This window comes from Megalobrama amblycephala, linkage group LG17, assembly GCF_018812025.1.
Source record: "Megalobrama amblycephala isolate DHTTF-2021 linkage group LG17, ASM1881202v1, whole genome shotgun sequence".
Lineage (NCBI taxonomy): Eukaryota > Metazoa > Chordata > Actinopteri > Cypriniformes > Xenocyprididae > Megalobrama > Megalobrama amblycephala.
Genome location: NC_063060.1, coordinates 5,771,193 through 5,790,274, shown reverse-complemented (window position 1 = coordinate 5,790,274; position 19,082 = coordinate 5,771,193). Strand labels below are relative to the sequence as shown.

The 19,082-nt window shown below is 36.7% G+C and overlaps 1 protein-coding gene across 1 annotated transcript; it reads left to right on the top strand.

The window, feature by feature from the left end:
• Positions 1 to 11,284: 11,284 nt before the first annotated feature.
• LOC125252012 (macrophage mannose receptor 1-like) lies at positions 11,285 to 17,959 on the top strand. Its single transcript, XM_048165079.1, has 6 exons — positions 11,285 to 11,350; positions 11,428 to 12,210; positions 15,935 to 16,270; positions 16,363 to 16,683; positions 16,816 to 16,916; positions 17,129 to 17,959. Exons 2-6 carry the CDS (start codon positions 11,892 to 11,894, stop codon positions 17,261 to 17,263), a joined length of 1,212 nt encoding a protein of 403 aa, XP_048021036.1. The 5' UTR covers positions 11,285 to 11,350; positions 11,428 to 11,891; the 3' UTR covers positions 17,264 to 17,959.
• The last annotated feature ends 1,123 nt before the right edge of the window (positions 17,960 to 19,082 follow it).

Sequence of the window (19,082 nt, the reverse complement as noted above, 5' to 3'; positions counted from 1 at the left end):
TACTCTAACAACAACATTACACACTATCTAAAGTTTGAAACATGAGATCACGAAGAACGGGACCTTTAAAAATAAAAAAGACAATAATTACCACTATAACCAGCAGATGGCGGCAAAGTAGCATTTATTTGCGCATATATCAGCCAATTCCTCTAAAAGTTTTTCACTTTTTTGTTACATTTTTGACAAAATATTACACATTATAAAATATCTAGGTTTAAAAATGCATTTTGTCAATGTGAAGTATGAAGTACTCACAAAATCTTATGAAAAACAATAACTTTTCTTATTGCGAGCGCTGCGCTTTCCCTTTGTAATCACAGCAGCTGTCAGTCAGTGCAGCGCAAGATCAATGATTTTGGCATACTTGTGAAAACACACATTTTATTCAATTAATCTAACTAAAGTGCACAATAAATATTACAATTTTGACACTTTTTTTTTTTCTTCACGCAAAAGTGTGTGTAAGTAGTATACTATTGATGCTCAACACACCAGCAAGTGACATCTCACCGGAAGTTTTCGAGCTGGCTTATATTAATGCGGAAGTTCTAAAGAACGCTCTGTGCATATAATCAATTGAACACACTGTAAAGACAGTAACGATGGTGTCGATTTTACCATATCAATTCGAGCGTGAGTCTGATGATGAAACATTGGAAGAACTAGTTATTGGAACCTTGAGCAGGACGTTTCTCAGTGATACGCTACTCAGTTTGATGTACATTATGAGATTTTGCAACTGTAATTCCTCACCATCGGCATTAACAAGTGTCCAGCAACAAACAGTTGTGTATATTTTATTAATTTATTGCAGTGTATATGCGGGAACTGTATCATTAACTGTATCAATAAACAATAAAAGTATACATTAGCAGACCACTAATGACTGTTGTAACATCAAAGTTTGCTCCATTCTTTATCATTACTCAAAGCAGAAAGAACGACAGACAATCTGCTTTAATGGACACAATTCAAAGTGAATTCAAAGTTAAAAGTGAATCCCGTGTTGAACTCCACAACAAACACAGGAACACAACAAAAGATTAGGATTGTAGTTACTGCTGTGGTATCATTGAAAAAAATATTTTTAACCACTGATTCTTTGCAGCCTCATCACTCGGAAGTGAAAATAAAACAAATTTACTTTCACAGCATAGGACACAATGTCTTCTCGACATGATGTTAACGAAAAAGCCACAGTGTTTGAGGGCGGACAACGCAGAACATAGGCGGGCATTATGTAAATGTGTTGCACAGTGACGTAATGCAGTGGGAATTTGAATTCCTGACGACTCATTTAGGCTGTTCAGAATCGATTCTTTCTTTTGAGAGACAATAACTTTATTTATCTTTATTTTTGCTCAAACTTTATTTTTTTCGGCTTCACAACTTTGCAGACTGTTTACATTCACAGACAGCTACATTACACATTGCATTAAAGGTAATATTTGAAAAAGCATAATAGGGGCTCTTTAAACACCATGAAGTTTCTATTTATATAATGTATATAGTAAATGGTAGTTGAAATAATATGTATATGAATATATGAAAGGGGATATTTTTTGTAAAAAAAAAAAATATATTATTTCCATTTTTACGTGATGACTAGATGTGTCATAATTTGAAATTATATATATAGTGTGCTTTTTTTTTTTCTTTTTTGTGCTTTTCTTATGAAATTGATGAAGATTGAAGTAACTTTAATATGCTATATATTAAAACAATGATCAGCACTGGAGGAGTAAATGAATCTCTTTCTCTCTGCATTCTGAAATAACAAAGATATGCTATATGTGTTCAAAATAAAAATAAAATAAAATTTACTTTGTAAAACTAAAGATTGGGAATTCGACTTTTATTAATTTATTAGCATTGGAGTAGTTACTCTTTCATAAAAAATCTCTCTCTCTCTCTCACTCTCTGTCTCTGCATTCTTAAATAATAATAACATAAATGATACATAATATGTAGATAAAGATTTATTCACATGTTCATGTCTTGTCTTGTATTTGATATAATTGTGAAAGTGACTTTAATATGCACATACACTCTGTTTTATGTTGTTGATTTGTTGTAGTCGTTTTTACTATTAATATTCTTAGCCCATCTATACTATATTTTCAGTCAATCGGATGTACTCGTGTAGGTCAGGTTGTATCAGCAGAACTCTGGTTAGGTGTTATTCATCCTTTCACCACAAGATGGCCACAAATTACACCAGTTTGAGAAGAGCAGAGTATGCTAATGAACAATTTTACAGTATCATGTTACTCCCAAACACTGTACATTTTGAATGTCTCCCTAATTAGAACACACCTGAGTCAATCCACAAGTTTGTTAACATGAATGGCCATATTGTATAATATATTAACATTAATAATATAATGGCCATATATATATATATATAATATGTATAATATATATATTATACTCTATTAATTGAAATTGATTGACATTTTTTCATGAATGAAAGCATCAGTACTTCCGTCTTCAGTGTCACTATTACAATTTCCTTTATGTTCTGTGAGTTTTGTGTTCAAGTACTCTTCTTCTGATATTCTGTTCTGTTCTATTCTATTCTATTCTATTCTATTCTATTCTATTCTATTCTATCTAGCTGTTTCTGGTTTTCTTTTCCTGTGGTTTAGTTCCTGTTTGCCTTTTTTTTCTTTAGTTATTAAAGGTGTTTATAATGTACCCCTGTACCAACTGTACCTGGTCTGCATGACGTCACCATTTTCACAAATTCACATTTTTGTAGTTTACACCGGGGCGATAACAGTATTGTTTTCAAAAACGTGCACTTTGAAGAAGTACCCAACATGGATACAGTTTGAACAAAAAAGCTTCATGTTTTTATGAGCTAATTGGGGCAAATATGACCTACTTATGGGTGTTAATAAATATTAATATTTTAGTAGACAAGTAAAGGAAATGTCATATGAAAAATCACTTCTTTTCAGTCCCTAGTTTTGGTGTGGTAACAGAAAAAGCAAAAAGTGTACTAACTGTACCCGGCCTAGACTTTAAATAGTGTTCTGTGCTAATCTGTGCAGCCAATGACAGCACAGTTAGCATGCTTTCCTCAAACTTTTCCCATGGCCTTAGAACTGGTACACCATTTTCACTTGCAAATTTGCGATTATAGCACTTAAACATGGAAAAAGTCAGATTTTCATTATATGTCCCCTTTAATATCATTAAACACACTCTGAAACAGAAAATTTATGTCTTTGATAACCTCTTTTTAAAAATACCGCAGAACACATAAACATAATGATAAACAGCAGAGAGGATCTGTGTGAGCAGTCATGGACGGGAGTCTGCTTGTGCTGCTGCTGCTGTCAGGTTGATTTTCTCTTCTGGAGAGCCCTGTTAACAAGTTCTGCTCTTTCTCGTCTCTGCCACTATATAAATGCAAGAATGTCGTGGCTAGAGGCTCAGAGTTACTGAGATTTTAAATGTAATTATTTTTGTAAAATATATGTAGATAGGAATTATGGGAATATATAATTTTGTGAAGATATATGTGAATACGGCTTTTGAGATATACTGTATCTGTATGACCTTATTTCATATGTAAAATATGATGATATCACTGACATAATAAATTCGACTGGAATCATAATGTGTATATTATTCCCATTATCAGATGATACCAACATTTGTAATGTAAAAAAAAAAAAAAAAAAAAAAAAATACAGTGCTCTTTACATTTAAAATGCTTCATTTAATATTGTAACTTAAAAAGAGGGATTGTTTACCCAAAAATTAAAATGTTTACTCCCCCTCATGATGACAGAAGTTTCACTATTGGATAATCTCTTTAAATGCATTAAAAATGAAGGTTCCAAAAGGGAGGGTTCACAGTGATGTCAAAGATAGAAGAACCATTGTGAGTTCCCCAAAGAACCTTTCAGTGAACTGCTCTTGAAGAACATTTTATAATCTAAAGAACCTTTTGTAGAATGGAAAGGTTCCATGGATGTTGAAGGTTTTTCATGGAACCAGAGGTGTAAATTATTTGAGTAAAAGTAATTTGTTACTGTACTTGATATCGTTTTGGCTACTCTGTAATTTTACTGAGTATCAAAGATATGAGCAACTTTTACTCTATTCTTGACTACATTTTTGAAAATATGTACTCTTTACTCCAGTACATTTACAATGAGCGATGCATTTACTCATTACATTTTGCATGGCACCTAACTTTTTTCTGCAGCAGTTTATTTCTACTACAAAATAAGCAATACTGTCATCTGCAGGGCACTGCAAGTACTACATCTTGTGTGTTTTGCCCTTACTCACCGAAACTTGTTAACAAGGCTACTTTACATGAATGCAAGAGCATTAATTTAGCAAGTAGTTGTGAATCACTAAAGAGACGAGTACATGACTGCAGCCACCAATGAGACCAAAGTGCAAGAAGTAAAATTAAAAATTCAAAGCTTTTTAATTTTACTTAACATTGTTTTATGTATCTGTTATACTGAAGAGAGCTTTTTGACGGATACTGATTTAGGCTACTTATTCTCTTTTTGAGCTTAACTGAGACTTCATTGTCTATAGAAGTTTAAGAGGCTGCTTTGTCAACCTTGATTTATTGCAATTTTGAGGTGTTTGGTTTTATTTTATTTTTTTTTTTATAGAAAATAAATATGATTGTTCTTCTCACAAATCAAATGTTTCTTGTATTTCACTGGCATGTCCCTTTGCTGTTGAGGACTAGTGCATCTTTGAGCCTAAATTTAGTATGAGTAAAATCAGATATTCTCTGGTGATGATTCACGGGGCAACTTTTTGAGCTATGTTGCGGGCCAATATTGCCGAGCGGTGTTGCTTGGGCACTATCTCATTGAGAATGGACAACAAAGTATCTATTTATCTATCTATATGTTAACGGGAAAGTGCCCAAGCAACGTCGCTCAGCAACATAGCCTGGCATCATTGCTCAAAAAGTTGCCCCGTGTATCATCACCTTAAGACTTTCACTCAAGTTGTTTTGGAATTGGTGACTTGTAACTTATAATGGGGTCATTTTCATTGTAAGTTATCTGTACTTTTGCTCAAGTATGGTTTTCAGGTACTCTTTACACCTCTGCATGGAACCCATGGATTTTCTACCATAACAAACATGTAACCAATCCCGTCAACGTGCAGGGCAGAACTTTTCTACATTGAGCACAAGAACGTCTTTAAGAAGGGGGAGGAAAAATGAGGTACATAATGTAGCAGGTGAATTATGATGAATTATGTTACAATGTTATGATGAACTATAGGCTATGCCTTTCTCCAGTGACTTTCTATGATGTTTCTAAGGATGCTGACATTTAGAAAGGCAGTGGTCTGACTCTGAGATGGCAAACGGGAACATTGAGTAACATAAACAACACATTATTTACTGTTTGATTATGTAGTCAAGCCAAAGGCTAATCATATCAATTACTGTTACTGTATGTGTCCGGAGCGATACATAAAATGCATTTACATTCTGATACATCGACTCGTAGACCACCCTGTATAATTTGCTCTTCAGTCAGTTTCTGGTTCAAAGTCATTGATTATGATTATCAAAGATGAGTTTTAATGGATACAATTATTGACTGCAGGGGGACTTCAATGTTCTTCACACTAAGAAAAAAAATGGTTCTTTTAAGAACTGTTTACTTAAAGCCTCTGCGAAAACCTCCCTTTGGATCCTTTATTTTTAAGACTGTATAAAACATCATTCATGTCTTGTCTTGTATTTGATATAATTGTGAAAGTGACTTTAATATGCACATACACTCTGTTTTATGTTGTTGATTTGTTGTAGTCGTTTTTACTATTAATATTCTTAGCCCATCTATACTATATTTTCAGTCAATCGGATGTACTCGTGTAGGTCAGGTTGTATCAGCAGAACTCTGGTTAGGTGTTATTCATCCTTTCACCACAAGATGGCCACAAATTACACCAGTTTGAGAAGAGCAGAGTATGCTAATGAACAATTTTACAGTATCATGTTACTCCCAAACACTGTACATTTTGAATGTCTCCCTAATTAGAACACACCTGAGTCAATCCACAAGTTTGTTAACATGAATGGCCATATTGTATAATATATTAACATTAATAATATAATGGCCATATATATATATGTATAATATATAATAATATATTATACTCTATTAATTGAAATTGATTGACATTTTTTCATGAATGAAAGCATCAGTACTTCCGTCTTCAGTGTCACTATTACAATTTCCTTTATGTTCTGTGAGTTTTGTGTTCAAGTACTCTTCTTCTGATATTCTGTTCTGTTCTATTCTATTCTATTCTATTCTATTCTATTCTATTCTATTCTATCTAGCTGTTTCTGGTTTTCTTTTCCTGTGGTTTAGTTCCTGTTTGCCTTTTTTTTCTTTAGTTATTAAAGGTGTTTATAATGTACCCCTGTACCAACTGTACCTGGTCTGCATGACGTCACCATTTTCACAAATTCACATTTTTGTAGTTTACACCGGGGCGATAACAGTATTGTTTTCAAAAACGTGCACTTTGAAGAAGTACCCAACATGGATACAGTTTGAACAAAAAAGCTTCATGTTTTTATGAGCTAATTGGGGCAAATATGACCTACTTATGGGTGTTAATAAATATTAATATTTTAGTAGACAAGTAAAGGAAATGTCATATGAAAAATCACTTCTTTTCAGTCCCTAGTTTTGGTGTGGTAACAGAAAAAGCAAAAAGTGTACTAACTGTACCCGGCCTAGACTTTAAATAGTGTTCTGTGCTAATCTGTGCAGCCAATGACAGCACAGTTAGCATGCTTTCCTCAAACTTTTCCCATGGCCTTAGAACTGGTACACCATTTTCACTTGCAAATTTGCGATTATAGCACTTAAACATGGAAAAAGTCAGATTTTCATTATATGTCCCCTTTAATATCATTAAACACACTCTGAAACAGAAAATTTATGTCTTTGATAACCTCTTTTTAAAAATACCGCAGAACACATAAACATAATGATAAACAGCAGAGAGGATCTGTGTGAGCAGTCATGGACGGGAGTCTGCTTGTGCTGCTGCTGCTGTCAGGTTGATTTTCTCTTCTGGAGAGCCCTGTTAACAAGTTCTGCTCTTTCTCGTCTCTGCCACTATATAAATGCAAGAATGTCGTGGCTAGAGGCTCAGAGTTACTGAGATTTTAAATGTAATTATTTTTGTAAAATATATGTAGATAGGAATTATGGGAATATATAATTTTGTGAAGATATATGTGAATACGGCTTTTGAGATATACTGTATCTGTATGACCTTATTTCATATGTAAAATATGATGATATCACTGACATAATAAATTCGACTGGAATCATAATGTGTATATTATTCCCATTATCAGATGATACCAACATTTGTAATGTAAAAAAAAAAAAAAAAAAAAAAAAATACAGTGCTCTTTACATTTAAAATGCTTCATTTAATATTGTAACTTAAAAAGAGGGATTGTTTACCCAAAAATTAAAATGTTTACTCCCCCTCATGATGACAGAAGTTTCACTATTGGATAATCTCTTTAAATGCATTAAAAATGAAGGTTCCAAAAGGGAGGGTTCACAGTGATGTCAAAGATAGAAGAACCATTGTGAGTTCCCCAAAGAACCTTTCAGTGAACTGCTCTTGAAGAACATTTTATAATCTAAAGAACCTTTTGTAGAATGGAAAGGTTCCATGGATGTTGAAGGTTTTTCATGGAACCAGAGGTGTAAATTATTTGAGTAAAAGTAATTTGTTACTGTACTTGATATCGTTTTGGCTACTCTGTAATTTTACTGAGTATCAAAGATATGAGCAACTTTTACTCTATTCTTGACTACATTTTTGAAAATATGTACTCTTTACTCCAGTACATTTACAATGAGCGATGCATTTACTCATTACATTTTGCATGGCACCTAACTTTTTTCTGCAGCAGTTTATTTCTACTACAAAATAAGCAATACTGTCATCTGCAGGGCACTGCAAGTACTACATCTTGTGTGTTTTGCCCTTACTCACCGAAACTTGTTAACAAGGCTACTTTACATGAATGCAAGAGCATTAATTTAGCAAGTAGTTGTGAATCACTAAAGAGACGAGTACATGACTGCAGCCACCAATGAGACCAAAGTGCAAGAAGTAAAATTAAAAATTCAAAGCTTTTTAATTTTACTTAACATTGTTTTATGTATCTGTTATACTGAAGAGAGCTTTTTGACGGATACTGATTTAGGCTACTTATTCTCTTTTTGAGCTTAACTGAGACTTCATTGTCTATAGAAGTTTAAGAGGCTGCTTTGTCAACCTTGATTTATTGCAATTTTGAGGTGTTTGGTTTTATTTTATTTTTTTTTTTTATAGAAAATAAATATGATTGTTCTTCTCACAAATCAAATGTTTCTTGTATTTCACTGGCATGTCCCTTTGCTGTTGAGGACTAGTGCATCTTTGAGCCTAAATTTAGTATGAGTAAAATCAGATATTCTCTGGTGATGATTCACGGGGCAACTTTTTGAGCTATGTTGCGGGCCAATATTGCCGAGCGGTGTTGCTTGGGCACTATCTCATTGAGAATGGACAACAAAGTATCTATTTATCTATCTATATGTTAACGGGAAAGTGCCCAAGCAACGTCGCTCAGCAACATAGCCTGGCATCATTGCTCAAAAAGTTGCCCCGTGTATCATCACCTTAAGACTTTCACTCAAGTTGTTTTGGAATTGGTGACTTGTAACTTATAATGGGGTCATTTTCATTGTAAGTTATCTGTACTTTTGCTCAAGTATGGTTTTCAGGTACTCTTTACACCTCTGCATGGAACCCATGGATTTTCTACCATAACAAACATGTAACCAATCCCGTCAACGTGCAGGGCAGAACTTTTCTACATTGAGCACAAGAACGTCTTTAAGAAGGGGGAGGAAAAATGAGGTACATAATGTAGCAGGTGAATTATGATGAATTATGTTACAATGTTATGATGAACTATAGGCTATGCCTTTCTCCAGTGACTTTCTATGATGTTTCTAAGGATGCTGACATTTAGAAAGGCAGTGGTCTGACTCTGAGATGGCAAACGGGAACATTGAGTAACATAAACAACACATTATTTACTGTTTGATTATGTAGTCAAGCCAAAGGCTAATCATATCAATTACTGTTACTGTATGTGTCCGGAGCGATACATAAAATGCATTTACATTCTGATACATCGACTCGTAGACCACCCTGTATAATTTGCTCTTCAGTCAGTTTCTGGTTCAAAGTCATTGATTATGATTATCAAAGATGAGTTTTAATGGATACAATTATTGACTGCAGGGGGACTTCAATGTTCTTCACACTAAGAAAAAAAATGGTTCTTTTAAGAACTGTTTACTTAAAGCCTCTGCGAAAACCTCCCTTTGGATCCTTTATTTTTAAGACTGTATAAAACATCTAAAGACATATACGACATATCGGCATCTGAAGTCTTCAAAATGATTTTTTTCCCATTTTCGACAAGCAGTGTGATGGACGGTCCACAAATGCAAACAAGCTATTTGAATATGAAAATTACTCATGTCTTGCCACAAAAATCAGCATATGATATTCTGTTGCATGTGCATGAACAAAAGCATTTAATGCGGCAAAGTTCTAAGTTTAAATGTTAATAGAAGTGTAATTCGTTGTGTTCAGGTGGGTCAGATGCTGTGTCAGAGGTTTCTATAATGGTTCACATTCTGATATGTGAAGGAAAGTTATGTAAACAATCAATATAAATGTGTTAAATAGTGCAGGGAGTACAACACTCTCATATTTAACAAAACATCTAATAAACAAATATGCAAGTGGCAGAGAGTCTGTTTTGACTAAATGTCTAAATGTCTGGTCCACATTGTAGCTTTTTCTGTTCTAGAAAAGAAAGAAGACAAACATGTAAAGCAAACAAAGATAGTTTGTTTAGTATTACTTACCATTTAGGGACAGAGTTGTCTTAAATAACCAGAACTGTGACATCACATGTCCATTTGTGACATTAGCAGTCGTACGTCTCTGTGTAAAAATATAAAGGATTTACCCTCCCACCCAAAAAAAAAAAAAAAAATAGGTAAGAAATTACTATTTTATATTTGACCATAATTTACAATCATGTTAATGCTGTAAAAAAAAAAAAATCAAATAAAATCAAATAAAAACTTATTGCTGGAATTGGCAATAACAATTTAACATTTTACTTTCCTAGATTTAACTAATTCAGCTAACTCAAATATCCAAGTTGTCATTTAATACAACTTCACATTTCAAGTTGACAAATTTTATAAATGAACACAAAAAGTTAAATCAATACTTTTTTTTTTTTTTACAGTTTACAGCCTACAATTGCCAATGTCAGTATGTGTTAAGTTTATAGAGTTGTTAGCCTACTGTATGTTTTGTGTATATGTTTCCAATTTGCTGTTGTCTCTGTTTACCATTGTAAATTAATCAAATAGGAGTTGGGGTTGGTGATGGAGAATGGGTTAAAAATTATTTTGAACAAGTACATTTTATTTTCATTTTACATCCATGCCCAATATCTAAAATGTTCATGTTTTTTCTTTATTTTACACACATTTGAAATGAACTGTTTTGCAACAGTTATTGATCTCCGTAAAACAACAATATAAATAATAATAATATTAATATAATGGCACATATACAAATTGTTCTATTGCATATGTTAGTGTTTTGTGTTAGACTCTGTCATGATTTCTTTAAGATGTTTTTTGGCAAGATGGTTTGTCCATTGATAAGATGCGACGTGTGGAAACATCTTCAATGAAAATGAGCTATTTGAATATGAAAATAACTTGCATCTTGTCTTAGACCTGAATGAGGCCAAAAGCCATATTATATTGCAGACTGAACCTCCTAATCTCATTTTGAACTTTAAAGCTGCTGTCCATAATTTTTTTTTTTTTTTTTTTTTTTTGGGTTAAAATAATCCAATATAAATTTTTGAGCAAGTGCATAACCAGCTAGTGTTCAAAACCATCTCCTACCTTTGCTGATTCACAAGGGTAAGCTTGTAATATTGTTTTATAATAAAATCGGTACTGGTGGGTTTCGAGCATGCAGTCGTTTGTCTTTGCATCATTACATCACATCTGTAAACAGAATTCAGGGTGCATTTCTCACAATAAATCACAATAAATTCACAATATATGGGTTGAATTCCCTTCTTACACACCTGTGACACAGAAAATGTGTGTTTGATCATTTCTTATCAGAATCGAGCAGAGAGGATCTGTGTGAGCAGTCATGGACGGGAGTCTGTTTGTGCTGCTGCTGCTGCTGTCAGGTTGGTGTGGTCATTTGTAATCTGTATTTATGATGATGTGTACACATATAGATGGTTCAACATGTTGATTTTAACAGGGCTCTTCTGGAGCAGTTCTGCTCTTTCTCGTCAGTACCACTATATAAATTTGAGAATGTCGTGGCCAGAGGCTCAGAGTTACTGCAGAGAGAAGTATACTGACCTGGCTACTGTAGACACCATGGATGATGTGAACAGGCTGGTAAATATAGTGGATGCTGGATACAGCGGATCTGTGTGGATTGGACTGAAGAGAGGGACACAGAAACGCTGGGCTTGGTCTAATGGAGAAGAAAAATTTTCTCCGTACTCTAACTGGGCTTCAGGAGAGCCAAATGAGAATGCATCTTGTGCAGCTTATTTTTTCGGGGTCTGGTATGATATTGCATGTAGCCATGGACGATATTTTACATGCTACAAGGGTGAGTTCCCTGTTCTTTTAAATTTATTGAGCAGTTTAACTGGGAAAGAAGAGCTATAAACTGATTCTTTTTTTCTCTCATTAGAAAATAATGGATACGTTATGATTCAAAGTGCTAAAAACTGGAGTGATGCTCAGAGCTACTGCAGACAGTATTACACAGATCTGCCCTCCATCCACAACTCTAAAGAAAATAACCAGATAACTCGGGTTGTGTTCTATGGATATTACACCTGGTTTGGTCTGTTCCAGGACTCTTGGGAATGGTCTGACAAATGGAGCCGCTTCTTTAGAAACTGGGCAGCAGGTCAACCATCCCAGAGTTCAGGATCTGGTGACTGTGTCGGCATGTCAAGGAAAGATTCTGGGAAATGGGCCCATGAAAGCTGTGATCTGGAGTATCCTTTTATCTGCCATGGATGTAAGCAACTAACAAATTAGAGCATGTTAGACAGAATGACTATCATTTCATGTTCTGAAGTATTGTGCATTATTTAACAGTGAGTGAGTACAAACACAACAATATGCTGATTACTATTAAAAAAAAAATCTTTCTAAAAACCTGACACTTAGAATAACCCAAAAATTCAAATTGCCAATAAATTATAGGCTAACCTATACAGAAAGCATGCTAGAAATCTTATAAAATTATTTATGCAGTATGACAAACAGTATAACATTGAATATAGAGTGCTGCAGGGATGATGTGTTTTTAAAGGCCAAAACCTAAAACTGAGTTAGCATTTTAGCACTTCCAGGACTTCCAGTTCCATTATCCCAAAGTCAATAAGTTTTTTTGAATGGGTTTGTGGTTAAGTACCTGAAATAACGTATGTGGTTAACACAAGCTCAAGATATTTTTACATTTTATTCTATGATAGGAAATACATTAGTAATAGAGTGCTACAGTAATTATATATTTTTGTAGGCCAACCCACATCACCCTGGTTCCCTTAAAGGTATAGTTCACCCAAAAATGAAAATTTTATGTTTATCTGCTTACCCCCAGAGCATCCAAGATGTAGGTGTCTTTGTTTCTTCAGTAGAACACAAATGATGATTTTTAACTCCAACCGTTGCTGTCTGTCAGTCAAATAATGCTAGTGGATGGGAACTTCTACAATAAGAGTAAATAAAACTTGCTTAGACAAGTCCAAATTAAACCCTGCAGCTCGTGACGACACATTGATGTCCTAAGACAAGAAACGATCGGTTTGTGTGAGAAACCGAACAGTATTTATATCATTTTTTACCTCTAATGCACCACTATGTCCAACGGCATTCATCACTCGATTCGTTTGGTCTGATCGCGCTCTGACAACGGCAGTGATGTCTCGCTCTCATTCAAGTATATGCGCGAGACATCACTTCGTGGCAACACTGTGTGCTCGTGTGTAGCTCGCTCATTCACGTCTGTCAGATGCTGTGCACTCAACGGTGCTCCTGCTGCTCTCAGCCACTCAATGAACAGAGTAGACACCAAGAGAGGTGTGACGGCAGCGGGAAAGCAAGATCTCGCGCTCACAGGACAGTGCTGGTGACATTTGAAAAGTTACTAAGGTTTGTCCAAAAAGTCGCTAGATTTGTCGCTAGGCGTTTTTTTTGAAAAATAGTCGCTAAAGGGGTCTGAAAAGTCGCTAAATCTAGCGACAAAGTCGCTAAGTTGGCAACACTGGAGGCAGAGGGGTTGTCCTTTGGAGAGGTATGTGGAGGAGTTTCTTGAGGTCTTTTATCAGGAGGGCTGGCTTGATGCTTCCCTCGGTGCATGTTTTCTGATGGGTCTGGATGAAGATACTATTCGGTATAGTGAACCTGCTTGTTACTTCACTCTAGTTGAGTCTGTGAATCTCATTCTCTATTTGAATGGTTCTAATTTTGAAGTAGAAGTTAAGGGAAAGTATCTTACTTATCCAGCCCCATCAGAAACACACTTGGCCTGGTCAGCTCACCCCACACCAGTTCCCTTCACATACCCCTCCAATGGAATCACCCATTTCTGTCCCCCTGTGTTTCCCCGTGCATGGAAGTGGGTATCCAACAGCGCTGACCTGGGGGCCAAAGTTGCTGACCCACCACTTGCATCTGTCAGGTCAGTGTTGAAGTCCACCTCCGTTCTCCCAGCCTGCAAGCCTGGTCACAAGAGGCCCGTCCCAGTCTCCGCCCTGAGCCCAGAGAGGGCTCCTGTCTCCGCCCTTGTCTCTGCCCCGAGCCCAGAGGGGGCTCCAGTCTCTGCCCCGAGCCCAGAGGGGGCTTCGGTTTCCGCCCCTGTCTCCACCCAGAGCCCAGAGGGGGCTCCAGTCTCCGCCCTAGTCTCCGCCCTGAGCCCAGAGGGGGCTCCAGTCCCTGCACCGAGCCCAGAGAGGGCTCCAGTCTCCGCCCTAGTCTCCGCCCTGAGCCCAGAGGGGGCTCCAGTCCCTGCACCGAGCCCAGAGAGGGCTCCAGTCTCCGCCCTAGTCTCCGCCCTGAGCCCAGAGGGGGCTCCAGTCTCTGCACCGAGAACAGAGGGGGCTCTGGTCTCCGCCCCGGGCCCAGAGGGGGCTCCAGTCTCCACCCCGAGCCCAGAGAGGGCTCCAGTCTCTGCCCTTGTCTCTGTCCCGAGCCCAGAGGGGGCTCCAGTCTCCGCCCACGTCTCCGCCCCGGGCCCAGAGAGGGCTCCAGTCTCCGCCCCGAGCCCAGAGAGGGCTCCAGTCTCTGCCCACGTCTCTGCCCCGAGCCCAGAGGGGGCTCCAGCCCACGAGCCTGCTGATGGGAACCTGATAGGTGCAGTAAGTCTGCTGTAGTGGCCAAGAGGGGTTTCAAGAAGAAGGCCACAAGGCAGCGTCACCCTGGGCCCCCGAATTACCGGCACTGCCCTGGCCCCCCCGAACTGCCTGGGCCGCCCTGGAGGCTTCCTGTCCTGATTAGCCACGCCCTTGCCAGCCTCCAGAGTGCCCACCCTCCCACTCCGTTAATATTATACGGCGCGGGATGCGCCTTCCGGGAGGGCGGGGTAATGTCACGGTTTGAGTTGTTTTGTTCTGTTTAATTCATGTTTAATTCATGTTTAGAGTTTTTCTTTGGTCACATGTTCCCCTTTGTTTTCAGTTTCCCGCCACTTGTTGTCATGGTTCCTGATTTGATTAGTGTTTGAGTTCAGCTGTGTCTTGTTAGTCTTGTTTAGATCTTCTGTTCACTGTGTATTTAAGCCCTGTTTGTTCAGTTCCTTTGTCAGTTCTCTATGTATACGTTGCTGTTCTGTTTCCTATTCAAGTGATTCTGAGTTCTGTTCAGTAAATTGCTGCAATTAGATCCTACATCTCATCCTTTGCTGCAACAACGTGTGACCGTAACAGCCTTTTACAAGACAAGTAAAAGCTTTAAAAAATCTCAAGAGGAAAAAAATGGGACAACAGAGGTAGTCTGGGACATTAAACATCATCAGCCAATCAGAAACTCATCTACAAATGTCCACTTTTATAGCCTTGTGTTTATTATCATACTCTTGCAAACTTATCTCAAACTTTCAAGGAAAATCTTTTAAACAAAGATTGAAATAGTAGTTGTAAGCTTAGTGATGGTGACGTTGAAGTGATGAGACTGTAGTTTCTTCATAGCCTACGTATAGCTTTTGACTTCTGAAGATTGTGTTTGTTTAAAATTCATAAAAGTTGTGTTCATTTGTGAAGATTAACAGATGTGTAAGAATCATAAGCTTCTGTTAGTCACAGACCTTATTTTGTGGAATAATCCAAGAGCCAGTGGAAAAACATATTGGGTTTTTGTCAAGTGAACCAGGATGATGCTAACTACCCGGTTGGCTTAAAATGCCACATAATTTCAAAATTAAAAATGTAATTATTAACTGTCCAAAATTTTATATATTTACCAAAATTTAATTCTAAAGTACCTATACAGCATTAGTGTAAATAGCGTAACTATTTTAAGTTTTGAAGGTTTGGTGTCTAATTTGTATGAATTTGTACAATCTCATTCATTTTCGGACTATCTGCTTACTCCTTCAGTCTATTACAAATTTAATTGGCTCAGTTTCCGCTTATAAATTGATCACAGAAAATGTTATGTGTTTTAGGGCAACATGCTTTTTAATCATGATTGTATCTTCAACTATCTATTATCTTTATAATCCTGTCATTTCCCTCCTAAAGGGCGCAAATACCAGTACCAGTTTATAAATGAAAGCAGGTCATGGCAAGATGCTCAGAGTTACTGCAGAGCGAGATTCACTGATCTGGCCACTGCTGACAACATGAGCGACGCGAGATTGCTGGTAAATACAGTGGATGCTGGATACAGTGGTTCAGTATGGATAGGTCTCCACAATGGAACAGAGTATCGCTGGGTCTGGTCTATAGGCACACAGTCCCAGTACAGTATCTGGAATCCAGGAGAACCAAATGGTGATGGAGAGTGTGTGAATAGTTTTAATGGAAACTGGTATGATGAGAGCTGCAGCACCGCTCTCCCATTTGTGTGTTTCAATGGTGAGTTCTCAAATCTGGTTCATTTTCCCCCACACTTTAGCTGATCCTGGACTGGTTTTTAGGGCTGGTTTTTATCTGGTGTTTCTGAACAGACAGCTCTGGTTTTATTATCATTACGACTGCTATGACATGGAGAGATGCTCAGAGTTACTGCAGACAACACCACACTGACTTGGCGAGTATCAGCAGCGCAGAGCAGCAGAATCTGATCCGTAATCAAGCATCTCTCTGGATTGGTCTGTTCCTGGACTCTTGGCAGTGGTCTGATAGTGGGAATCTCAGTTTCAGATACTGGACAGAAGGTCAACCATCCCAGAGTTCAGGATCTGAGTGTGTCGGCATGTCAAGAATCAATTCTGGGAAATGGGCTCATGAAAGCTGTGATCTAAAGCGTCCTTTTATCTGCCATGGAGGTGAGTTTCCCTAAAAGAATCAAATGATTCAAACAAGAGATTTGTAGATCATTACTGAAACAGACCTACTGACATATGTTTTCATTTATTGATATATCTTCTGTGTTAATGATGAACTCTTAATTTCTCTAGATGACAAGTTGATTAAAAAGCAGATTGTCAAACTAAAATTGTCCTGTAATGGAAAATGCACATTGAATGATCCTTCCATACAGACTGCCATCCTGAATGAGGTTTGTCTCTGCCGTAAAAACTGTTTAGTTTCAGTGTCAAATTTTGAATGCATAATAGAACCATGACAACCAACCACAACATCATATAGCATTGTGTTCTCGATGTCTGAACTGGCAAGCACCTCTCATATCACATATTGTTGCTGTTATGTTTGATTTTTTATTTTTTATTTATTTATTTTTTTTTTTTTTCTCTCCCTGGTCTTCTCTAGATAAGTGAAAAGCTGAAGAGCATGGGGCTGGAAAGTGACAGCAAAATAAGCTGGAGAAAAGGAGAAGGTGGAGAGGTGTTTCATCAGGAGATCAACCGTATTGCAGGTTCCAATAATAAATGTAATAAGAAGTAATCTTTTATTTAGGCCTTTATATCAAAATTCAAAATAGACTCAAAGAATATAGAGGGGTTTTTATTTTTAGTAACAGTAGATTGCTTTAAGGAATTGTGAAGTACTTTTAGCAGAATTATCAGTTATTTAAAGTGCCCCTATTATGCTATTTTTTAGGTACCTGGAGGTCTCATAATATACATTGCACATCACCACATTTTTCAATGATTCTCAAACGACTCTGATGATTCCGTCTCTCTAAATCCCACCTTTTCGCAAGCCTACTCTGCTCTGATTGGCCAGATGGCCCAGTCTGTTACGATTGGTCTACTGCTTACAGCACGTGTTGGAAACAAAACGCTCATTACCAGAACTGAACTTTAGCTCCGGAGGTTTTGCTCAGTTCTCAGCAATTGACTATATGCACGTCCTTGTTGTCCTTTAGCCAGCTCAGGCATTTCCGGTGAACTGTTAGCTGTTCATTCTGTACTTGCTGTACATTGACACAAAACCATCAGTGATGGGAATAACGGCATTATAAATAAACGGCGTTACTAACGGCATTATTTTTTTCAGTGTAAAGTATAAAGTAATCAAATGAATTACTTTTTCTCCCGTTACAACGCCATTACCGTTACTGACCAAAAATCCCACATTACTATAATTGAGCTCACTGAAGCGGTTTTCATCCGAGTAGACTCTCTCTCAGCCATAGGACCTGCAAAGTTTTTTTTTCTCTGGTGTGTGTTGGGGTTAGTCACACACAAATATAATTTTAGACTGATAATAATGTATGATGCTGTGTGTGTGTCTGTGAGCATGCGAGCGCAGAATACCCTTTGTGACATGCTGGATCGAAAATATGTGAAATAAGTTTTTTTTGTTTGTTTTTTTCTAGTCGACTAGGAGTTGTTCATTTAAGCCATTAGTTGACTAATCACATTTATATTAATTTATTTCCTTAAATACTGGAGAGAATAAACCATAATAATGAGCGTTTATTTAATATAGGCTATAGCACTCAAGCACTCACATAAAGCTTGCCATAAAGAACCAGCAAAAGATTATGAATGTGACAAAAACAGCAAGGAGACATTTTAATTGTTTATTTTAATTTTAATTGCTTTCTACAAAACAAAACGTAATGAAGTGGTCAAAATCATGTCTGTCTGACCCACTCCACTCCATTACTATTTCTTACTCATGTGACTTTTCATTATCAAATAGAAATTTAAAACATAACATAGTATTTAAACATAAATATGCCTTTTCTTTAACTACCAACAAGTAGCCTATAGTACTACAGAGAAATATGTCGTGACAAGAGCGGATAATCACAAGTACAAGAATTTTTTTTTAAATATTTAATATTAGGGGCATAAGTTATTTGAGTTTTGTTTATTTTTATTTTTTTTAAAGTAATGCAGTAGTTACCCCTGGTAAGTTACTTTTATAATGATGTAACTGATAACTCCGACTATTTGTGAGAAGTAGCCTAACTAGCAAACATTACTTTTTTAAAGTAAGGAGCCCAACACTGATGACAAACATCTTTCTCTTTTTGACATTGCCCCTACTGTAAAACTGAACATTTCAAAATGTAGGAAATTCAACATTAGAAAACACATTTAAAGGTCCCATTTTTCGTGGTTTTTTGAAGCTTTGATTGTTTATAGTGTGCAATATAACATGTGTTCATGTTTCGCGTGTAAAAAAACACAATATTTTTCACATAATTTACTTTACTGTATACCGCTGTTTCCACTGTCATAAAAACGGGCTGATGACTTCCTTGTTCTATGAAGTCCCTCCTTCAGAAATACGTAACGAGTTCTGATTG